Source organism: Notothenia rossii (genome assembly GCF_949606895.1).
Source record: "Notothenia rossii genome assembly, chromosome: 10".
Classification (NCBI taxonomy): Eukaryota; Metazoa; Chordata; class Actinopteri; order Perciformes; family Nototheniidae; genus Notothenia; species Notothenia rossii.
In genome coordinates, this window is record NC_136908.1 from 11,575,148 (window position 1) to 11,594,903 (window position 19,756).

General features: G+C 42.1%; 1 protein-coding gene across 1 annotated transcript in view; it reads right to left on the bottom strand.

Annotated features, from left to right (window-relative positions):
- The window catches only part of dync1i1a (dynein cytoplasmic 1 intermediate chain 1a), a 94,570-nt gene that overhangs the window by 18,344 nt on the left and 56,470 nt on the right, over window positions 1–19,756 (bottom strand). The window contains 4 exon segments of the mRNA XM_079653254.1: window positions 8,964–9,089; window positions 9,237–9,336; window positions 10,864–11,029; window positions 13,283–13,378. Of these exon segments, the coding sequence (XP_079509380.1) occupies window positions 8,964–9,089; window positions 9,237–9,336; window positions 10,864–11,029; window positions 13,283–13,378 (488 nt within the window).

The following is a 19,756-nucleotide window of genomic DNA, read 5'->3' on the forward strand; positions in this document are numbered from 1 at the left end:
ATGCCGTGTTTATTGAGTCTCGGTTCCTCTTCAGTGCCCGTCCCAGATGGGCTTCTGCGTACGGCGGGCTAGCCTCCCCTGACCCGGAGCCACTGAAGCATCAGTGCTGCAGAGTTATGAGAGAATGTTTCAGCATGGATTCGCTGCAGGAGGGTAAGTGGTGTTATGCATTAACAAATCAGTCCCTCCATCCTTCCATCTAGTGAGGCAGCATGTTCCCGTTGAGAGGAACCATAATTTACAGGCGAGACGGGGCCAAGAGAGCACTAAACAAGAAGCTCACAGACAAGCATCCCAATTAAAAACATTGAAACTATGAACAACATGACGGGTGGATTTCGTAAAAACATTGTTGCCCAATCGGGTCATAGAGTTTGTCAGGAGAATGGGTGATGACAGTTTGAGCGTTCCAGAAAACGGTACGTAACGATTTTGTGTTCGAAGAGCTGCTCTAAAATGGGCTTGAGAGGCAAGGCTTGTCATTACTTATCAGAATCCTAACAAATCAATCACTCTATTCACAAGGCAATGTTGGCACTGTTTCAAATAGTGGGTGGCCTGAAGCCTGATGATAGCACTCATTTGTATTGGTTGGTTATTGGATATTAATAGGATTTTACGAAATCAGTTAAAAGGATAGTCTAAATGTATATTTGATCAACTAAATGCAATTATAGCCACGGGCTCAAGAAACAATTAGTATAAATGTCTAGGAGCTGCATATTTTAATGTTGTGAAAAAAGTAACACTAAAACAGGAGTCCATTTTGAATTTTTTATATTTCTACGTGGACGTTTAGCTATTTTTCAGAAAATATTTTTGAAGTGAAATCGAAGTGATGTCCTTTTTATATTAACTAAATAAATGCTATAAAAGTAGTTTTAAGGAAACAATTAGGGCTCACATGAATCCACCTTTACATCAAATACATGCTTCACGCAGAAGGTATTGATGTGCCAACGTGCAATGAGGTCATGGCAGTTTTGGAAAGCAGAAGTTACTGTATAGGTAGGAAATCTTAAAATTGGACTTCATGTTTAAGGAAAAGCCAAACATTTGTTTTATTTTCTTTTTTCGTTCCTTTCCCCTCACGCTCTCTCCGGCCACCACACCATGTGCGGAGCCGCCAACTCCAAACCCCAGTTCCTTTTGAAAAGAGACTGGAAAACAAACCCGAGGGAAAGAAAACACTGCACTCTCTTTTCTCTTTTTTGTTTCTTCTGAGGAGTCACGGCTTCCCAGACGAATGGCTCGGGAGACGCTTCAGATGTCAAGGCTCAAAATAAACTGAACTTTGTGGTAAAGAATAAATTCGCTCCTCAGTCGGCGGGCGAGGAGGAACTCTCTGAAATGTTTATTTACACGGCCGGGAAAAAGGAATTTAGATTTATTAGCATGTATTACCAAAACACAAGATGGCCATAAGCTATTAATTAGATTACAATTCGCTCTGATTTATTCCTTTTGCTAAATCATTAAAGCTTCATTAAAACAATGTCTAAAACATATATCTGTCCCATGAACATAGAAGCCATTGAAAAGCAATTTGTGTACCATTTTCACTCAAATAATCTGAAATTTCTTTTAACAAAATGCCTCAAAGGAATACTAAAAATCCCCAAAGTATTGAAAACTTTTCAACAGTAAAGCTACTTCACTTTAAATGTCAGGACGACAGCTCTCATACTCAAATACACTTGGGTGAGTCTGCCTTCACCCGGATCACTTTGATATCCAGGAGTTCTGGGATGACCTTTACACTCTGTGGTCGTCTGACAGGCTGCTGTCTGAGGCCTGCCCCCCCCCCCAGTCAGACTCCATCAGTGTGCTAATGAACCCGAGACCCTCCTTCTCCATCATCTCTGTGCACAAACACACACGTCCACTAACTAGCTTCATACACACACATGGCTGCAACACCACAACTATTTATCAGGCTTCATAAAGTAGAGAGATATTTAGCCTCAGGCAGATATAAGGGAGCAGAAAAACAATATCTAAATAGTTAGAAGGATAATAAAAAGGCATCTCTAAAGCGAGGAGAGTTGTTTCCCTTGTTTCCAGTCTTCAAGCTAATCTAAGCTAATTGGGATAACATTTCCCAGAAAGGTCAAACTGTTTCTTTAACTACTTTCCCTCCACCATCCCTTTCTCGACTAAGCCTTATTTCCATGCCGACAGAGATTTAACAAAAACACAAGACTGTCATAAAAGTCAGTCATTACACATTTCAATATTGATGCTGAACTCCACATTTGAACATCAAACATATGAATAAATGTGTCTTTAAACTCGCTACAGAGACTTTCCTCTATTCGATATATTCAGGAAAAGATGAATATGACAACATGTTTAAGTATTAACATAATTAAAGACTCAAATCCACAAGCATCCAGACACAAATAGAAAACATCCCCGCTTTGTGATTCTTCCAGCAGTTATCACGTGTCTACTCCACATAAGTATTGACAAAGAGAAGCTAAATGAAATCAAGAGCCTCCTCTATTTGCTCCATATGTTAGTTTAGCTCCTAAGCCCTATCAGTGTCCCCATCTTAAGAGGAAAAGTCCTGACTAAACTCTGAATCCACTCTTTGAGAAACCACACGTCATGCCATCATTCCCCTCATGTACTGTACGGCTTAGTGAAAGAGCTACTGACAATTAGCCCGGCTTTGTCCCGGTGCACTTTGAGGCGCGTGCCAGCAGCAACATAAAAGCGCTTTTCTCTAAATGCTTCTAATCGTGTGTCACGTCGGCACATATGTTTTGTAGCTTTATGCCTTTTAAAACGTACTGTATGTCATTTGGTGCTGAAATAAGATCAATTCTTCACTATAAGGACGTTTACGATGTAAGCGCATTGGGGAATTGATTGACACTCGAAAGCGGATTCTCAATTTAAATGTCATGTAGTAAATGAATGACTGAGTTTACAGCTGAATTATGGAGCTCCTAGTTATGATGGATTTGTTTACTGTATTTTCATTCCTAAACATTTGCCGTCAATGACTCAAACACTTTTGCATCAATTAGAGACGTGTCACTGTGTGGTAACATAACTGTCATCGATGTGTGAAGCTAATATTCCAAATTAAATACAAAAAGGTTTGACATTTTAGATCAGCACAAAGACTGGAAACAGGACTGGACTAATTATTGGACTGAAGCGAGTCATGTTTGAGTTCTAGATATGATGTTATCACGGTCTCCAGTCTTTCCGTAAAACGGGGTTAACCTGTTTCTGTCTTTAGCGTCGTAACTATTCCACAGACTTAAATGCTATCAATGTTCTCATCTAACTTTTCGAATAAGCATTTCTTCCCATATTAAACCTTTCCTTTAAATCAAATGCAGCCACACTCCTCCCATCCCTCCGCAGCTTCCCTTCATTTTAGATCACTTTGGACGTGTGAGTGGCATGAGCACCACATCTGTCTAAATAACACCTCAACAACTCTCGTGTCGGCGACGCTCCCGCTATGATTGCATCAGCGCTTGTTACGGAGCCTGACATTTCATTTCCAAAAGGCAGAGTGGCTCTGTGGATGGTTCTCCTCTCCCATGCAGCGCGGGTCAGACACCTGCCAGGTCATCTCCTGCCAGCGCAGACCGAGAGGATGTGGGGAGTGACAGCTCCCGGAAGAAAAAGCAGCGGAGAGAGTCACTTCGGTGTATTTGGCCTCGGGTGAATTGTGGAAGTTTTACAGGGCGACACTCTGGCAGTCAGAACAGTGGGTTACATTACTTTCCTCAGGCAGGATCTGCTGAGTGTTTGTGTGTGTGTGTGTGTGTAGGTGTGTGTGTGTGTGTGTGTGTGTGTGTGTGTGTGTGTGTGTGTGTGTGTGTGTGTGTGTGTGTGTGTGTGTGTGTGTGTGTGTGTGTGTGTGTGTGTGTGTGTGTGTGTGTGTGGAGAAAGTCACATACACAAAGTATCATCTACCATATCTCACACAGGCTCGCAAGGCTAAGTGCTTCTGGCAGCCCTTATTATATTGATGGGAAGTGTTCTGTAGAGGATAATACACACATGGTAGGCCCTGATGAAAGATGGCACCCAGCTAGGGATTAGGGGGGTACGAAGGAATGACAGAGAGAGGAAGAAAGCTGGAGAGAGACGAACACTCCCTCCTTTGTTGCTTCTTTCGATCTTTCACATTTCCTCGGGCAACAAACTGTTCCTTGAGTCGGCTCGGGACGGCAGAAATAAAGCGAGAGTGGTATGGTGAGAAGAAAGAGGGAGGCGGGGGGGGGGGTGATCGGGCATGGTAAAAGTAGATCCACGCTCCATCCTTCCCCCCCCCCCTCCTGCCTCTCCCCCTTTGCTCACCACACTCATCTGTTTTCCACTCAGCCTTATCAGGACCAGATGGATCTGACTGTCTTCCCTCGCATCCCCGCTCCTCAACCTCCCCCTTCCTCCTCCCGACCACCTTTCTCCTCCCTTTCTCCCCCTGGCTTCGCTCGTTTATGACACCCCACGGATTTTGTCACTCTGTGGTTTCTGGCAAAGAGAGAGAAATACCGAGCCGGGTCTCAATTTCACCCTGCAAAGAATGAAGAGCGAAAAGCATGAGGAAGAGGCTCTGGGAGCAACAACAGGCCTGTCTCTGCCTCCGAGGGCTCCTATCTCTTTATTTCATATATTTAGTTTGTTGGGTTCATATCTTTTTCTGTTGTTAGTTGCTTTAATGATGGTTGCGTGTTTGACTCAACCATACACTGCTGTTTTCTATTCTGATATTGAAAGATAGATTCAGATGCTACAAGTTCTTCCTCAGGTCTGTTTTCCACACACATTTATATCTATTGCAATATTACCACAGAATGTAAAACGGGGCAAATTGAGCAGTTTTAAAATTTGAATTCCTTTTGAAAACTTACTCTAGTAGAATTTGCTATTTGTCAATATTGTTGCTAAAAGTCGACAGTTTCCATACCGATATTAAAACAATACTTCTTCTTGGGCTCTTCTATCTTGGGTAGGAGAGTATATTTTTTCAAAGTTTAACATGTTGGGAAATCTGCTTTCTTGCCGGCAACCTCATTTTAATAGTACCAGAACACACCTGGAAGAACTAATGAAACCAAATAAAGTAACCCACTATAAAATAACATCTTAATTAAACAAAAAAAGATGTGCTAATAAGTGAGCTTGTATGTGGACTTTCGCTAGCTGTTTTATTTTTCCAGATCTTACGCTAAAGTAGGTAAACCTGTGGTATCAATCTTCTCTTACCAATAAAATATATTTGCATGATACGTAAAACTTTCTTTAACTCTCAGCCATGGAGAGTAAGGCCCGATTCTCAACAAGTTGGGTTTAAGAAGAACTGGTTTCAACATCCAGACTTTTTTTTTTTTTTTTGTTGCAAAATGAGACACTGCTTTTCGTACGGCCAAAGTTGTACAAATAATCAAATTTACCACAAAATTCAACCCTAAAACGTTTTTTCCAGAACAAGCTACATATGTTTCCAAATCAACTCGAAATCAGTCTAACAGTCGTTTATTGCTTCGCTAGCGCTAACAGGAGTTCTCTGCTAAGCTTTCTGAACCCAATGCAGCTTCATCCTCCAGTGTCATTTCACACCAACTTAGAAAAGGCCTGTGAATAATGCTGTTGCAGTGGTCTCTCTTTTCGCTCCCTACCCTCCTTCCTTCCCTCTCTCCTCCTACTCCGCTTCTCTTACTCAACCTTCCTGGAAGTGTCAAAAGGCCTAGGGAACAACGCAAGGCAGCACGATATTAATAAAAATATGTCTGAGTCCAATGGGATATGACAGCAGCGGCGGGGGTTGTTACACGGAGGCGTGTGGTTTCGGGGGTTCGGCAGAGGTTTTAAGTCAAACGGGCTCTTTAATGTGGTGTGACTTTGCCCACTTGAGAGGCTGGTGTGAAGTTACAAGATTGGCCCCAACTGGGATGGGGCGATGATGGGTCCAACTGCTGAGACGGCCCTGATGAAGGGAGGCACGCTCAACTGGTACCAGAATCCACAGCAGCGCCCCCTTCCCACTGACGGGTCACACTTCCTTTGTTATGTTACAGATCACTGGCGGCTAAAGTGGGGTCATGAAACTGCCCCCGGTCATCAAGGGGATGTTTAATATCAGTTATAGTTTACTCGCTGTCTAGAATGAATTAGAATTCAAGATCTGTAAATATAAAACTTTAAATATATATTGAAAACAGCTTGGACATGATTCTTTAATGTGACTTTAAATGGAATTGATTAATCTTGAATTTTTTACGATCGACGAGGGAACACCGTTTTTCAAACCAGGACCTGTCTGTTTAACTGTTGCATTAGAATACAATATTACAACACTGTTGCAGTCAGACACACACTTGTACTCCTCCCAAAATCAACACCAATTTTTCAACGTTTTACTTTGCACAACACCAGCAAGTCACAGGCAATAAATCCCAACAGGGCTAACTGATAAAAAAACATTGCCTAATGAGAAATGATGTGTCGTGTCAAGTGTAATTAAACAAGGTCCCTACAAAAAGTGAATACAGCTCCAATATAGCTCCGAAACAAATAGAACTGCACCGGACACATTTCTAACCAAAAATGTGAACCCTTGTTTAGGAGAAAACATTGAAACCCTGAATAGGAGGTTGTACGTCGTTAGGAAGGTCGTTGTTTTGCTTTGCTAAGCCCATCCACCAAACTGCATGCGGCCAGGCAAGAAATATAGAAGCCTGACCTCACCAAAACCCCATCTGAAACACGAAGCCTTCCATAAGCCTAGCCTTATACGATAAAAGCCCCTGCTGAACCTCAACCACAAACCCTCCAATACCAACCCTGCACTGTCATTCTTTGGTACCCTTCAGACACGTGAATGATACTCATTATGAGCCCTATGGTATTCACACATCTACCTATCCATCCACAAAATACAACCCACAATAGATGCATAGAGAAAGCCTCCTATCCGCCTGTTCTTTTAGTTTAGTATGGGAGGTTGAAGGTGAAAAGAAGAACAGGAAAAAGTAGAGAAAGAGGGGAAGAGGCCCCCGGCCCTGTGGTTTTGGGGGGGGTTACTCGGCAGGACATGCTCGCACATTAAGAGCCATTCGATCCACGGCTAACTAGGGAGTCGCGGCTCCGTTTGTAAAAGACCCCGCAAAAAGGAAAAAGAAGAGAAAAAATGTCTCTTCTCCTCTTCCCTCTCGTCTAACCGCTCCTGTGCTGCTTTCATCCAAATCCAACAGCGACAGGGGAAGTCATGGCTGGGGCACCTTCTTTCTATTTCCACTCCATTTTATTTTATCTTCATTCATCCTCTGTTTATATGGGCACTCCATTACTCCGACTCCCTGCTCATTTGCGCTCGACTTTATCTTCCTTTCGCTGTTTTTGAGTCATTCCCTTTTGTTTCTCCCCGCATGAGAAGAGCATGGCTCAGCCCCAGGCCGCACTAACTCACTGACTAACACTGGGGCGGTAGGAAAGTGAGGCACTTGGGAGTTTCTGTTCACTCAGTTTTTCTTCGGTCTTTTCCCCCCATCTGATATCACTTCATCTAATGCACATCTTTCCAGTAAACACTCACTTACAAAAAAAAAAACTAATCTCGGCATGTGGACAATGTTTGGACTTGGTTTGAAGAAAGTGCTTCGTATGAGTCTGAGAATCAAAAACAAACACAATTGACAATACGTTGTTATGTTACAGACCCTTAATCCTCGGTTTTTCAATGAAAACAGACGCTATTGTATTCCAGTGAGCGCATTTTTAACTTACACTCGAGCACAAGTCACCTCTGTTGTACGCATTAGCAGCTGAATGCACCCTTAATATAAACTAAGCATTTTATCAGCTGCTCACACAAACATCCTTGAACCCCAACGTCTAATATTCATTACTGGTGATCCACAAATAAGCATGCTCAGAAACCGCAATGTTAATAAAGTCAGATGTACTGTGAATACTTCGTCAGAGAACCACATGGAAAAACTACTGAATCCTAAAGCTACACGATCCCTCGCTGTAATCTATCCTTAAGACCACATGGATTTTAACAGCGGCATAAATTATGGTGCAGTGAAAAAACCGAGTGCTTTAAAAGTCCATTATGGAGCGAGACTTGTGTTGCGAGCTAGATATTGAAATATTTCCACGCAGAGTGCGGTCTTCTGGAGTATGTGGTTCTGTATGTGTTCGACAAAAAAGAAAAAAAAATCTATTTCCTCTGTTTAAACGAAGCCTGAATGTGAAAGTATGTGTGTGCATTTTATTTCTGAGCAATGAAGCTTGTGACTTTAATACTTTTACAGGTGTATTTCCAAATTTGCAGTGACGTGTATGAGGAAAATGGTTTAATTATTGGGAAACCCGGCACTGCTGACATTAGACGCAGCATCAACGTGGGTGGGCTAACACACACATGTGGCAGCGTTGGATTAGGAAGTGGTAGGCCACATCATTTAACTAGCAAGACGTCTCTATACGGCCTCGCCTGTCTCGCGGGAGCCGTGAAGCCCTCGCACCCGATCCTTCTATCCCTCTCTCCTCCATCCCGTTTTCTCAGTGTCACTTGTTATTAGCATTTCACCCATCATTGACTTTCTTTCCATTAGAACTGGCCTGCAGTGGCACCGTTCAGCTTTAATCCAATCTGGAGGGTCAAATGAGCGCTTGTGGTGCTGCCTTTCATTTCCCTTTGCTTCACTCGTTACTATTCAGTCACAAAGGGGCTCTCGTTATAGGGTAGAAAAGAGGAAAAAGCTGGAGCTGTTGGGTTGCCACTTAAGGTACTGTATAAAAAGAGGTGAGAGGGAGATGTAGCATGATTTGTTCTTTTTTTTGTAGCTTCGTTGCAGATGTTTGTATACTTCCAACCAAACACCCACAACACATAGGAGAAGTCAAATGAACATCTTCCTTACATGTGCTGAAATCATATCCGCCATCATATTTTATAGTTGTGAAAATGTGTGTACAAGCACCTGACAGTGATAGATGTACTCGGGTGTGGCCTTCTTGAATTTCATGTTCCATACTAAAGCGACACCATCCGGTTCATGAGGAGCATCCTCATTATTGTTGTAAGAGGCGACCAGCAGCTCTGGATACTGGAAGAGAGAGACAGAGAGGGATGAAAATATAAGTATCAAAGTGAAGCTCAACACCTGAATGTTTGCTGCAAGGCTTTAGGAAGCATTGTTTTGTATGTATTCATTTTAAATGTACATTGACACACACATAGCTGCAGGCCTCACCTGAGGGGACCAGTCGAGGCAGGTGATCACGCGATGTTTGGACCAATGTTCATCGTAGAAAACTCGGCTGAAGGACAGGCTGGAGCCGCTACCCAAATCTCTGAAGAAACACAGTAAATATATCATGAAATATCCTGCTAAGGAAATAATGTGCCTTCAGTCTGCAGGGGGCGGTCCAAGGTTCAAGGTTTTTTATTTGTCATATGAACATAGCTACAGTGTAGTTATGCCGATGACAATCTTAGGTCACAGGCTCCTCCAACAGTGCAACACAAAACACAGATAAACAGAAAAACACAGTGCAAGTAAATACAAAAAGAAAAATAGTTTAAAAAAGTGAAATAGTGCAATAAGAGTCTATATGCAAGTTATTGGAATATGATATATTAGAATTAAATAGATACATTATATCTAAGTAGCAGCCAGAGGAATGTTATGGATGTTGTTTCAACAGTGTGTTTAACAGTCTTATTGCCTGTGGGATGAAACTGTCCCTGAGTTGTGATCACTGCTGGGATGCCTCCAATCTGGAAATCCACACGGTGTATTCAAAATAGTCAGATTGTTGCATCATTTCAGTAAGCTGTTTTGTATTTTGTGTCTATTTGTTCATTGCAACTCAGTCAATTACATTACATTACATTTAGCTGATGCTTTTATCCAAAGCGACTGACAAAGTGCATTCGACCAAGAAGATACAAACTTGAAGAAAACCGAATCATATAAGTACATCAGGTTTCATAGAGCCAAACATTTCAAGTGCTACTCAACTGGCTATAGATAAGCCAGCCCTTTATTAGTATATAAGAGCTTTGTTAGTATATAAGAGCTTTGTTAATATGTAAGTGCTTTTTATTTTGTTATTTATTTTCTTTTTAATTCTATCGCTCGAAGTGGAGTCTAAAGAGATGAGTTTCCAGTCTGCACCGGAAGATGTGTAAGCTATCTGCTGTCCTGATTTCAATGGGGAGCTCATTCCACCATTTTGGAGCCAGGATAGCAAACCCACGTGTTTTTGCTGATGGGAACTTGGGTCCTCCTCGCAGTGTGGGTGCAGCGAGCTGTTTGGCCGATGCAGAGCGGAGTGCACGTGCTGGGGTGTACGGTTCAACAAACATGGTTCACTATTCACTGTGAATGACCCCCTTTGTCTGCAGTGCTAAATTAGATTGAATGGTGGTTATGTTGTTACAATTACATAAAAAAAAAAAAAATGGAAACGGTGAAAAGGAGAGTACTGATGTTGAGCCTGTTTTAGAAATAACCACAGGCTTGATGCTTAACTGTGGCTGCAGTGGTCAAAGTCAAAGCTAGAAGCATTTGTATATAATAGCAGAGCAGTATACTAACACATCTTTGCATTTCTAACTTCAACCGACACTTTGATAACCTACAACTGTTCAGATTGCAAGACGAGATGATGGATGTCAGTTTCCCCCTGAGAGGGTGACATCAGCAGGAAAACATGCCTTTTTGAAGAACAAAGGAGTTCCCGGGACCCTAAAGTGTCACAGTGGGCATGAGTCAGTCTTTGCACATTTCCTTGTTTGAGGCACGCAAGCAAACACACACACACATGTGCTCTCACAGCCAAACACAGACTCTCCCTCCTCCCTTCCAAGCTCACCCCTCCTTCTCCTCCAGGTCCCGGCCGCTGTAGTCGAAGAAGATGTTTCCGTCTTCGGCCAGAGCTCTCTCCATCACCCGGATGCTGGAGTCGAAGAAACTCTGAAAGTCTGAAGAGTGCAGGATCTGCTGCCTCTCCTCCTCCGTCAGCTCTCTCAGAACTGAGCCTGGTGAAAGGAATATTTCATAAAAGGCAAGAGCATGAGGGAAACAGTTATTCACACATTATGCACAGCGCACCCCGGACAAAACGTGGGTTTAACATCTTAAAACTTTGCATTTCTTTTGTCCGACCAATCGTCCAAATTCCAAAGATATTACATTTATTTTAATTATAAAACAAGAGAAAAACCTTCCTCACAAAGTAGCTAAAAGTAGGGAACGTTGACAATACATTTAGCTGATTTATGTTTTATCAATGTACTTTATTTATTGCAAAAGTGTATTATCAGTACTACTGTAGAAGCTGTTAAATATATGTAGTTAACATTTTCTCTTTTCCTTTTTATACCTGAAATATAAAATTATTCAATCATTTTGTTGCATTATTTAAGAGAAACAAATAAAAAATCATCTCAATAGTGCATTTAAAACTGTAATAAATCAATAGTATTTGATGTGACCTACAAAATACAGGTATGTGTTTTGGTTTTAAATAGCTGTGTATGTGTGGGTATACATATGGGTACACGTATTACTGTTAATATTCTTTATTCCCTTATCTATACATTTTATTTTAATATTACCTTCTACATTATTTTACTTTTACCTATACATGTATCTATTTTATTTAGTTAGTTATTTAATTTACTAGCTAGGACCGGGAGGGGGGAAATAAATAAAAATATTGACTGTATAAATGTAAACTCATTGTGCCTGACTCAATAAAAAAAATTAATTAAATAAAATAGCTGACCCACACTTTCGCTCCGTACCGTTCAAAAGGGTTTTACTAAAGACATGTCTATATTTTTAAACTCAACTAAGACATCTATATTTACACTACTCTAATGATTGTGACAACTTACTTTTAATAACTGAAAATAGTTCAAATACCTGGCTGTGTATGACTTTAATGCATTATAAAGAAAAAAGGCCTCCCGATGTCAGATTAACATTCACTTCATCTCTATCAAAACCAGGATCCCATCAAGGACATACTAAACTACAAACAGTTCCTAATGCATCTCTTCTAATAAAACCCTACAGTAAGAAGTTCGTAAACAAGAGAAAAAACAAAGCGTCCCGCCTCCCTTTGAACGTAATGGCTGCACAGCACGGCGTCCGGGTTTTGAAGTCACTGTCCCCAAGCACACATGCAATTTTTACACAGACACACACATATATCGACCTTTACCCTGCCTCTTGACTTTGATCCCCCCCCATCCCTTTGTATTTCTTACGAGTTGTCAGAAAAGACCCAGTGATTCGAGTGGCAGAGATCAAAGGCCAGACCTTCTAATAGGCCAGGATGGAGAGGAGACGGATGACTTTGTGTTTATGAGTGTGTGCGTGCATACATCTGACTGTGTGTGTGTGTGTGTGTGTGTGTGTGTGTGTGTGTGTGTGTGTGTGTGTGTGTGTGTGTGTGTGTGTGTGTGTGTGAGTCGCATTCAGTGCCATCAGGAGTGTGTTATGAGTCTGAATATGAATATGTCTTTCCATCTGTGTTTTTATCACATGTTGTATTTTAATCAAGCCTAATCTCCATATTTCACAACACAAACGCTCCACATACACACACGCGCTTCTCCATTCCTCTCCTCTTTGAAGTGTGGTCAGGGGGGGGTCAAGTGACAGGTTTTTAATCAGTGCTGACCCCCACATGCCATGGAGCTGATATGCTGGACCCGCCTTAACCCCCACCATAATCACCCCCGTCCTTCCATCTGATACACCCACTGACTGGCAGACGGTGTCAAACACAAGTGGCCGTGATTTGTGACAGTTTCAAAAACAACATGAGAGAAGTCTAGGAAAAAAACTAGAGGGTAAAGAATGTTATGTTTTTCTGTCTGCAGAAATTCAGGGCACAATGGCTAGAAAAAAAGTTAATGAATAAACACAAATAAATGAACTGAAATGTGTTCGCAGATGCATTTTATTTCATCGAATAACTATTTATTTCCTAAACTGTACTGTAACTTTTATGGTTTTATTTCATGCCTGTTTTATTCAAATGAGTGTTTAATGATTCACATTGTATTTAAATGTCCTTTTATTATGCGCTTTTTTGCACTTTGTTGCTCTGCTTGAAATGTTTTAAAACACCATTGTTGCTCTAATGGGCTTTGTATTCAAACATGCAGGAGGAAACCTACAAAAGAAAATCTAACCAGAATAAATAAGGTAATTACGGATCTCTAAAATGCTAATAGCTGAAAATGTTCACCCTCCAATAATGGATTCATCCTTTGTACCTTCTTTGTTTTCCCTGTTGTCATCTTCATCCTGTTGCTCCGACTCGGGGCCTGGCTTCGCCTCCATCATCTCCTCATCTTCCTCTTCCTCCTCTACTGAGAGAGAGTAAAATAAAGAAAGAGAGACAGAGCACTCATGTTAATCAACAGCTGTTCCAATTTTCCTCCACCTCCCGCTGCGTCCTGCCTTCCCCCCCTTCTTAGCTAAATAATCATTCCCAGACAAGCATGTCAAGCATTCAGGATGCAGAGTTTCTATTACACTTGCATATGTTTACTAAGTATACATTGTAATATAAAAGGAAAGAAGCTTGTAAACGTATTCGTATTGTCTCTCTGTTCACATGGTCTGCATATATTTGCAAACAAATCTAACACAGAAAAACACACACAGACGGACAGCAGGAAGTGTCAGAGTTCTGTTCACTCTTCTCTTTTTCTTTCACCTTTGACCCAAAAGCAAAAAGATCCATTGGTGTGTGTGTGTGTGTGTGTGTGTGTGTGTGTGTGTGTGTGTGTGTGTGTGTGTGTGTGTGTGTGTGTGAAGGGGATTCCCTCTGCATTCCCTCTAATCAGGCTCAGCAATTATTTGCCTCTCCAGGATGTATTGTAAGTATGTGCAGTGTGTGTGTGTGTGTGTGTGTGTGTGTGTGTGTGTGTGTGTGTGTGTGTGTGTGTGTGTGTGTGTGTGTGTGTGTGTGTGTGTGTGTGTGTGTGTGTGTGTGAGGTGGTGGGGTTCAAGTATGAAGGGTTACTGTCAACATAGGCACCTGCTTGTCAGATACTCCCCCCCCCAACAAGCCCTCATTCCCCTCGGGGTGTGTGTTGGTAACCCTTACCAACCTCTCCTCCTCTTTTCTGTTGCTCCTTCCCTCCGAAACAGATGCTTAGATTTTTTTGGGGGCCCCTCTCAGTAGACCTCTTAACACCCTGACACCGTGACCAGACACCTGTGGTCTGCCAACACACACGCTACACACATACGATCGGTCTTTCCCTCCCTCTCAAACACACACACATCCCGGGGCCCACGCCTGTAGAGCCAAGGGTGGCCAGGGGTTAACTGGCGCAGGGTCAAGCTGACAACAGTGGCTCAGTGCAGCGGGAGGAAGTGACTACATCACACTCTCAGACGTGTCATGTCTCTCTCTCTCACACACAGAAACACACACTCACGGGATGTGTTTAACTCAGCTGGAGTATGGCCCGGGGCACTGTTAAAACCACTTGCTGAAGCACTGCTCTTGCACCGGACGAACTGTCTATTCATCACTTGGACTCGCCTAAGCTTTTGATAAACTCACTGCTGCTCTTTAAAAAAGGTACACATTTGATTATAATGGTGGAGTGATCTCATCAATATGATTGGGATCACTTCTGGCTTTAATTTACTTTACCCAGAACATCCTTTTCTCACCCTTTATCGACCGAATGTTTGATATATGACTTTCTTAATGTACATAATCAATCACTAAGCCATATCAAATACATGCCGGTGAGGCTCAGTCCAAGTAAGTGGTTAACAGTCAGCAGTAGTGATCCAAACACCAGTGACCCACCAGTATGGAGGAGAAACCAGAGAAAAACAGACAGGCAGGCTGCCAGACTAGCTCCATGTCTGAGCTGCCAAAACAGCCAGGCAAACAGACGCACAGGAAGCCCTTCATTCAGGCCTTTTGTCATCCATTGATGGATCAGTTTATACATTTGGATTTTTTCAGATATTGTTTTCTTGTCATCTATCAGTCTCATCACTATTCCTCTCCACACACTTCTGTCATTACTCTGATATGGCTTTAGGATGCAAACAGAAATGTGGGGTCCTGCTAATAAGATGCATTACTCATTTATATTCTTAAATGTTTTCCTTGACCTTATGTGACCGGTCCGCTGGTTGGAATGTGTGGTGATGGGAGGAGCGTCAGTAGAGGAGAGAGAGACCACATTGAGGAGCGGTCAAACTGTCAACCCCCGGGACCACAGGACTCTGGAGCAAGGCAGCGTGATTCATGGCCTATGGGTTACCTCACTGAGGGGAGACGGTCCAATTCCCGTATGCTGATGTCGTTGCCAGCGGCAATGCATCAAGTTGTTCTGTCAAGAGTCCCCGCACCAAAAATATCCTGGCTATTTCCTTTGAATGGACATTTTTAGGGGTACATGTTTATGTATGTAAGTAAAGCAAAAGCTCCATTGCGGTAAATGATACTGAAAAGTAGGATCCATGAGTTGGAAATGATGATATAAAAGTTTTTTTAAATGTACATGCAAACACACACAGAGGCCCTACAGGGTTTACTGATGTGTTGCAGAAGAAGCAGGGAGGGGAAATCAAAAGAGACAATCTTCCACAGTTAGAGTGTGTCTGCTTGCTACCCTGTAAGTATCCACACACTTTCTTATGTCCACCTCTTTCCAGTCACGGGATGCTTTCTCTTTGCACCTGCCGCTTAATACCGCTCCTCACCGCGGGACAACAGGTTAACTGGTGTCCTCCCCCTCGCCGTAGACGGGGGTCCACCTTGATGAAACTCCGCTTGGGGGCTCCTGTTTTGGCCGACTACACACCCGGGGTAATGATATCCTCCGTAGCCCGGGGCCGCCGCATCTGGCTGCCTCAATCTTCCCCCGGCTGCTTACTCATGCTGACCGTGACCAGTCAATTCTGCACAACCCAGCAGGTATGAAGACACACAGATTCACAGTGTGGAGATACACACACAAGTACACACAAACAAATGTGTAAAGGTGGTTTGTAAATGTGTATGCGCACGCACGCACGCGCACACACACACACATACACACACGCACGCAGAGAATGTCTGAATTTGTGAAATTGTTTGGAAACACAGAAATATGACTTACTGCAACAAAATGGATGGCAGTAACAACAGAGCCTTTCATATGCCCGGTAGGCTCTGCATGAGTAACACTAGAAACTGGCCAATGTGCGGTTATTTAGGGCTGAACAAATGATCAAATATATGATTGTATATTTTTCGAATGCACCTATCCAATCCAAAACTTATCCCAGTAGGAGGATTGAGTATCTGCCATCATTATTCATGTCATTTGACATACAAATCATTCCATTAAAAAGGCACTGCAGTGAGATCTACAGGCTTTAAATGAAGGAAAAAGGGAGCAGTGGTACCAGATCGGTGTTAGGCATACACAGATAGTTAAGGTTAACAAAATGATTGTTTCCAAATGTATGATTTCAAGCATATTATGATAAGAAAGTAGAACTATTAGAAACATCGTTATTTAAAGAGCTGCACTGGCAATTATTTTCATTATTGATTAATATGTTAATTATTGTTTCCATTCATCACTTGGTCTTTAAAATAAAAATAAAAACAGCAGTGACATTTTACCAGGTTCCATGTTGACATTTGAAATTGCTAGTTTACCAACCAACAGCCAAAGTATTCAGCTAAATATCATAAAAGGCTTAATATTCACAATGGCTGGATTGAATATTCCTTTCTCTTTTTGAAGAGAATATAATAACCATAGCGGTGCATAGAAAAATAATGGCTGATTTTTTCTCAATAAAACAATCAAGTTATTGCTCTTTAGTTTTGTCAACAACAACACTGTTGTAAAACTACAGACATGTAATTTGACTCTATTCTCTTTTATTGTCTATGCAACAAAGCACAATTTGCTGGTTCTTCCAAAGCAAAATATAAAAAGATATGTTTGCTTATAGCACAGGGTGAAATTGTCCAAGTGAGAGTAATAGTTTGATCTGTTTGTTTGATAAAGAAAACATAGTCTTAATGAAGGCTGATACACCGCTGGGAGTTCCATTAGCTTAAACATCTTGTATTATTTCACAGTAGGCAGCTAGTTGTAAAGATACTGACAGCATATAAAAGACGTACACACACGCCATCTTCTGCTCCCCTTTGGCTAGTATATAAAGCACAATGGCACGGTGTGTCACAGCAATAATGTGCTAGCATGTGTTCTGTTAGGGATCAAAGCTTCCGCTAACCTTTTTTTCTGAACCCAATCCACAGTAAGTGCTGGTGTGCTGAAATGTGTTAGCGCAAGCTTGGAGCGATTGGCATGGTTATCAAAGAGCTGTGGGTGTGTGGGTGTGTGTGTGTGTGTGTGTGTGTGTGTGTGTGTGTGTGTGTGTGTGTGTGTGTGTGTGTGTGTGTGTGTGTGTGTGTGTGTGTGTGTGTGTGTGTGTGTGTGTGTGTGTGTGTGTGTGTGTGTGTGTGTGTGTGTGTGTGTGTGTGTGTGTGTGTGTGTGTGTGTGTGTGTGTGTATTCATCTGTAATGCTGGACCAATCATCTGAGCCGGCCCGGCGAAAGTAACTGGATGGCCTACCTGCCTGTCAGCCTTCCATCTATGCACAAACTTATCTCGTGCCCTCATTGGTCATGTGTGTGTGTTGGAGGAGGGGCTCTGTAAGGAAGTCTGAAGGAAGAGGCAGATTTTTATCGGCTGCGTATATACTTTCAAATTCTAGCACACTCGAGCTGGTTTCTCCATTCTTACCTACCCTACCTTTAAGCCACCTACAAAGTCAGTCAAATGTAGAGTAATTTCTTGTTCAATACTTTTCCCCAGCTATACATGCAGACCATTTTATTAAGATAGAAGTGAAGATGCATAAAATGTCAGGCACTGATAACCCTTTACAACCGTATGCTTATGATGTGTTAATTGTATTCAGTTTTTGCATTTCCTTTTTGTGTTTAATAGAAAAAGTGAGGCTAAAACCCCGCAGGATGATTTTCTTCACCACACTTCCTCACACTGATCAAACATTGTGTGTGTGTGTGTATGTGTATGTGTATGTGTATGTGTATGTGTATGTGTGTGTGTGTGTGTGTGTGTGTGTGTGTGTGTGTGTGTGTGTGTGTGTGTGTGTGTGTGTGTGTGTGTGTCTGGAGGCGAGGATGAGACCGGGCCCCAAGTTTGTCATCAACTACAATATGGGGGCAGAGCCGCAGACTTATCGTAGCAGTATGGAGGTGACGGCGAAACTGAGTCACGCACAATCAGAGTTGACAGAGTTTTTATAAATCTCTATTGTATTAATCACAAAGAAAGATGAATACTGATATGATATGGAGGAGGCGGCAGTAACAGGAAGAGGGAAAGATGAATCCAGCAGGATTTCGGGGGCTCCCACGCACTGGAAATAACCCTACAACATGTTACACACATCCATATGGACACACACTGACACACACATAGAGTTCGCAGGGGTTCTGGGAGGTTGGCTGTTGGGCGGACCACAACACAAGCACTATGCAGAGGAGTAGGAGGAGGCTGACATGACTTGAAAGGCTTCTCTAATGTGGCCCTGGCACGAAACACACAGACACACACACATGCATCAACTTCACTGAGAACAACTCATATTGTTAGAGAGTAGAGACAGTCGCAACACACTCACACTACATCGTCTTCACCTCTGCACACATTACAAATGACCTGAGGCAGCAGGGGAATTTTCTTATTTGAATTCACCACACCTCCAGTAACATAATCCCTGATATCAAAGCATCAAAAAAACCACAATCATTTTATATGTGTGAAATAATGACATAGTAGGTCACAAATAAAATGATGCAATTCTAAGATAAATCATAGATGATATGACAGGCAGACTGTATGGGGAATTACTTCAGCAATAACACATTTTTTCAAAAGCAATCTTTACTCAAGTATACAGTAGGATGATGTACAAATCTAGAAAAATAATAAAATACTGCACTTCTTCTCAATCCTTCAAGTTCTCTTTTTAGACCAACAAGTGTTTTGCTTTGGGACACTTAAGGGGAAATAAACCCATGGCCTATTTTGAGTATAAACCTAAATGCCCTTACCCACTCACAAGTCTTCATTAACTGTCCGGGCAACCGAAAACAGATCACTATGTTTTGTTAACAGTTTGCGCAAAGATCAGTTGTTCTGAACAGACAAGCACTGCCAACATTTTAGGGAGCTCAGTGGGTCAGGTTGGACAGCAAATTGATGGGTTAGAGCGAGCCGCGCAGTGAAGTCGAACAGATCATTTGCTGAGAGGTGAGAGGGCAGGAGTTTTACAGATCTGTTGAAGTTCAGTACAGATAATATAGACGGTAGAGAACACTATGACAAAAACAACGTTTACAGTTGCAACTTTTTGCAAGAAAATGTATTTGAGAGACATAACACCACTTAAAAGGTAGGGTAGGTAATTCACTTCAGAAACACCTTTTGTTATATTCCATGGAATGCTCTTAACATCCCGATAGCAATGTACATTAAATGCTTTGACAATAAATACATTTAAAAAAAATCATCTGTGGAAGCTGTAGCGCTGTAAAAAGCACGACCAATCATCTGAGCCGGCACGGCTAAAGTAACTGGATGGCCTACCTGCCTGTCAGCCTTCCATCTGTGCACAAACTTATCTCGTGCCCTCATTGGTCATGTGCGCGTTCGTGTGTGTTGGAGGAGGG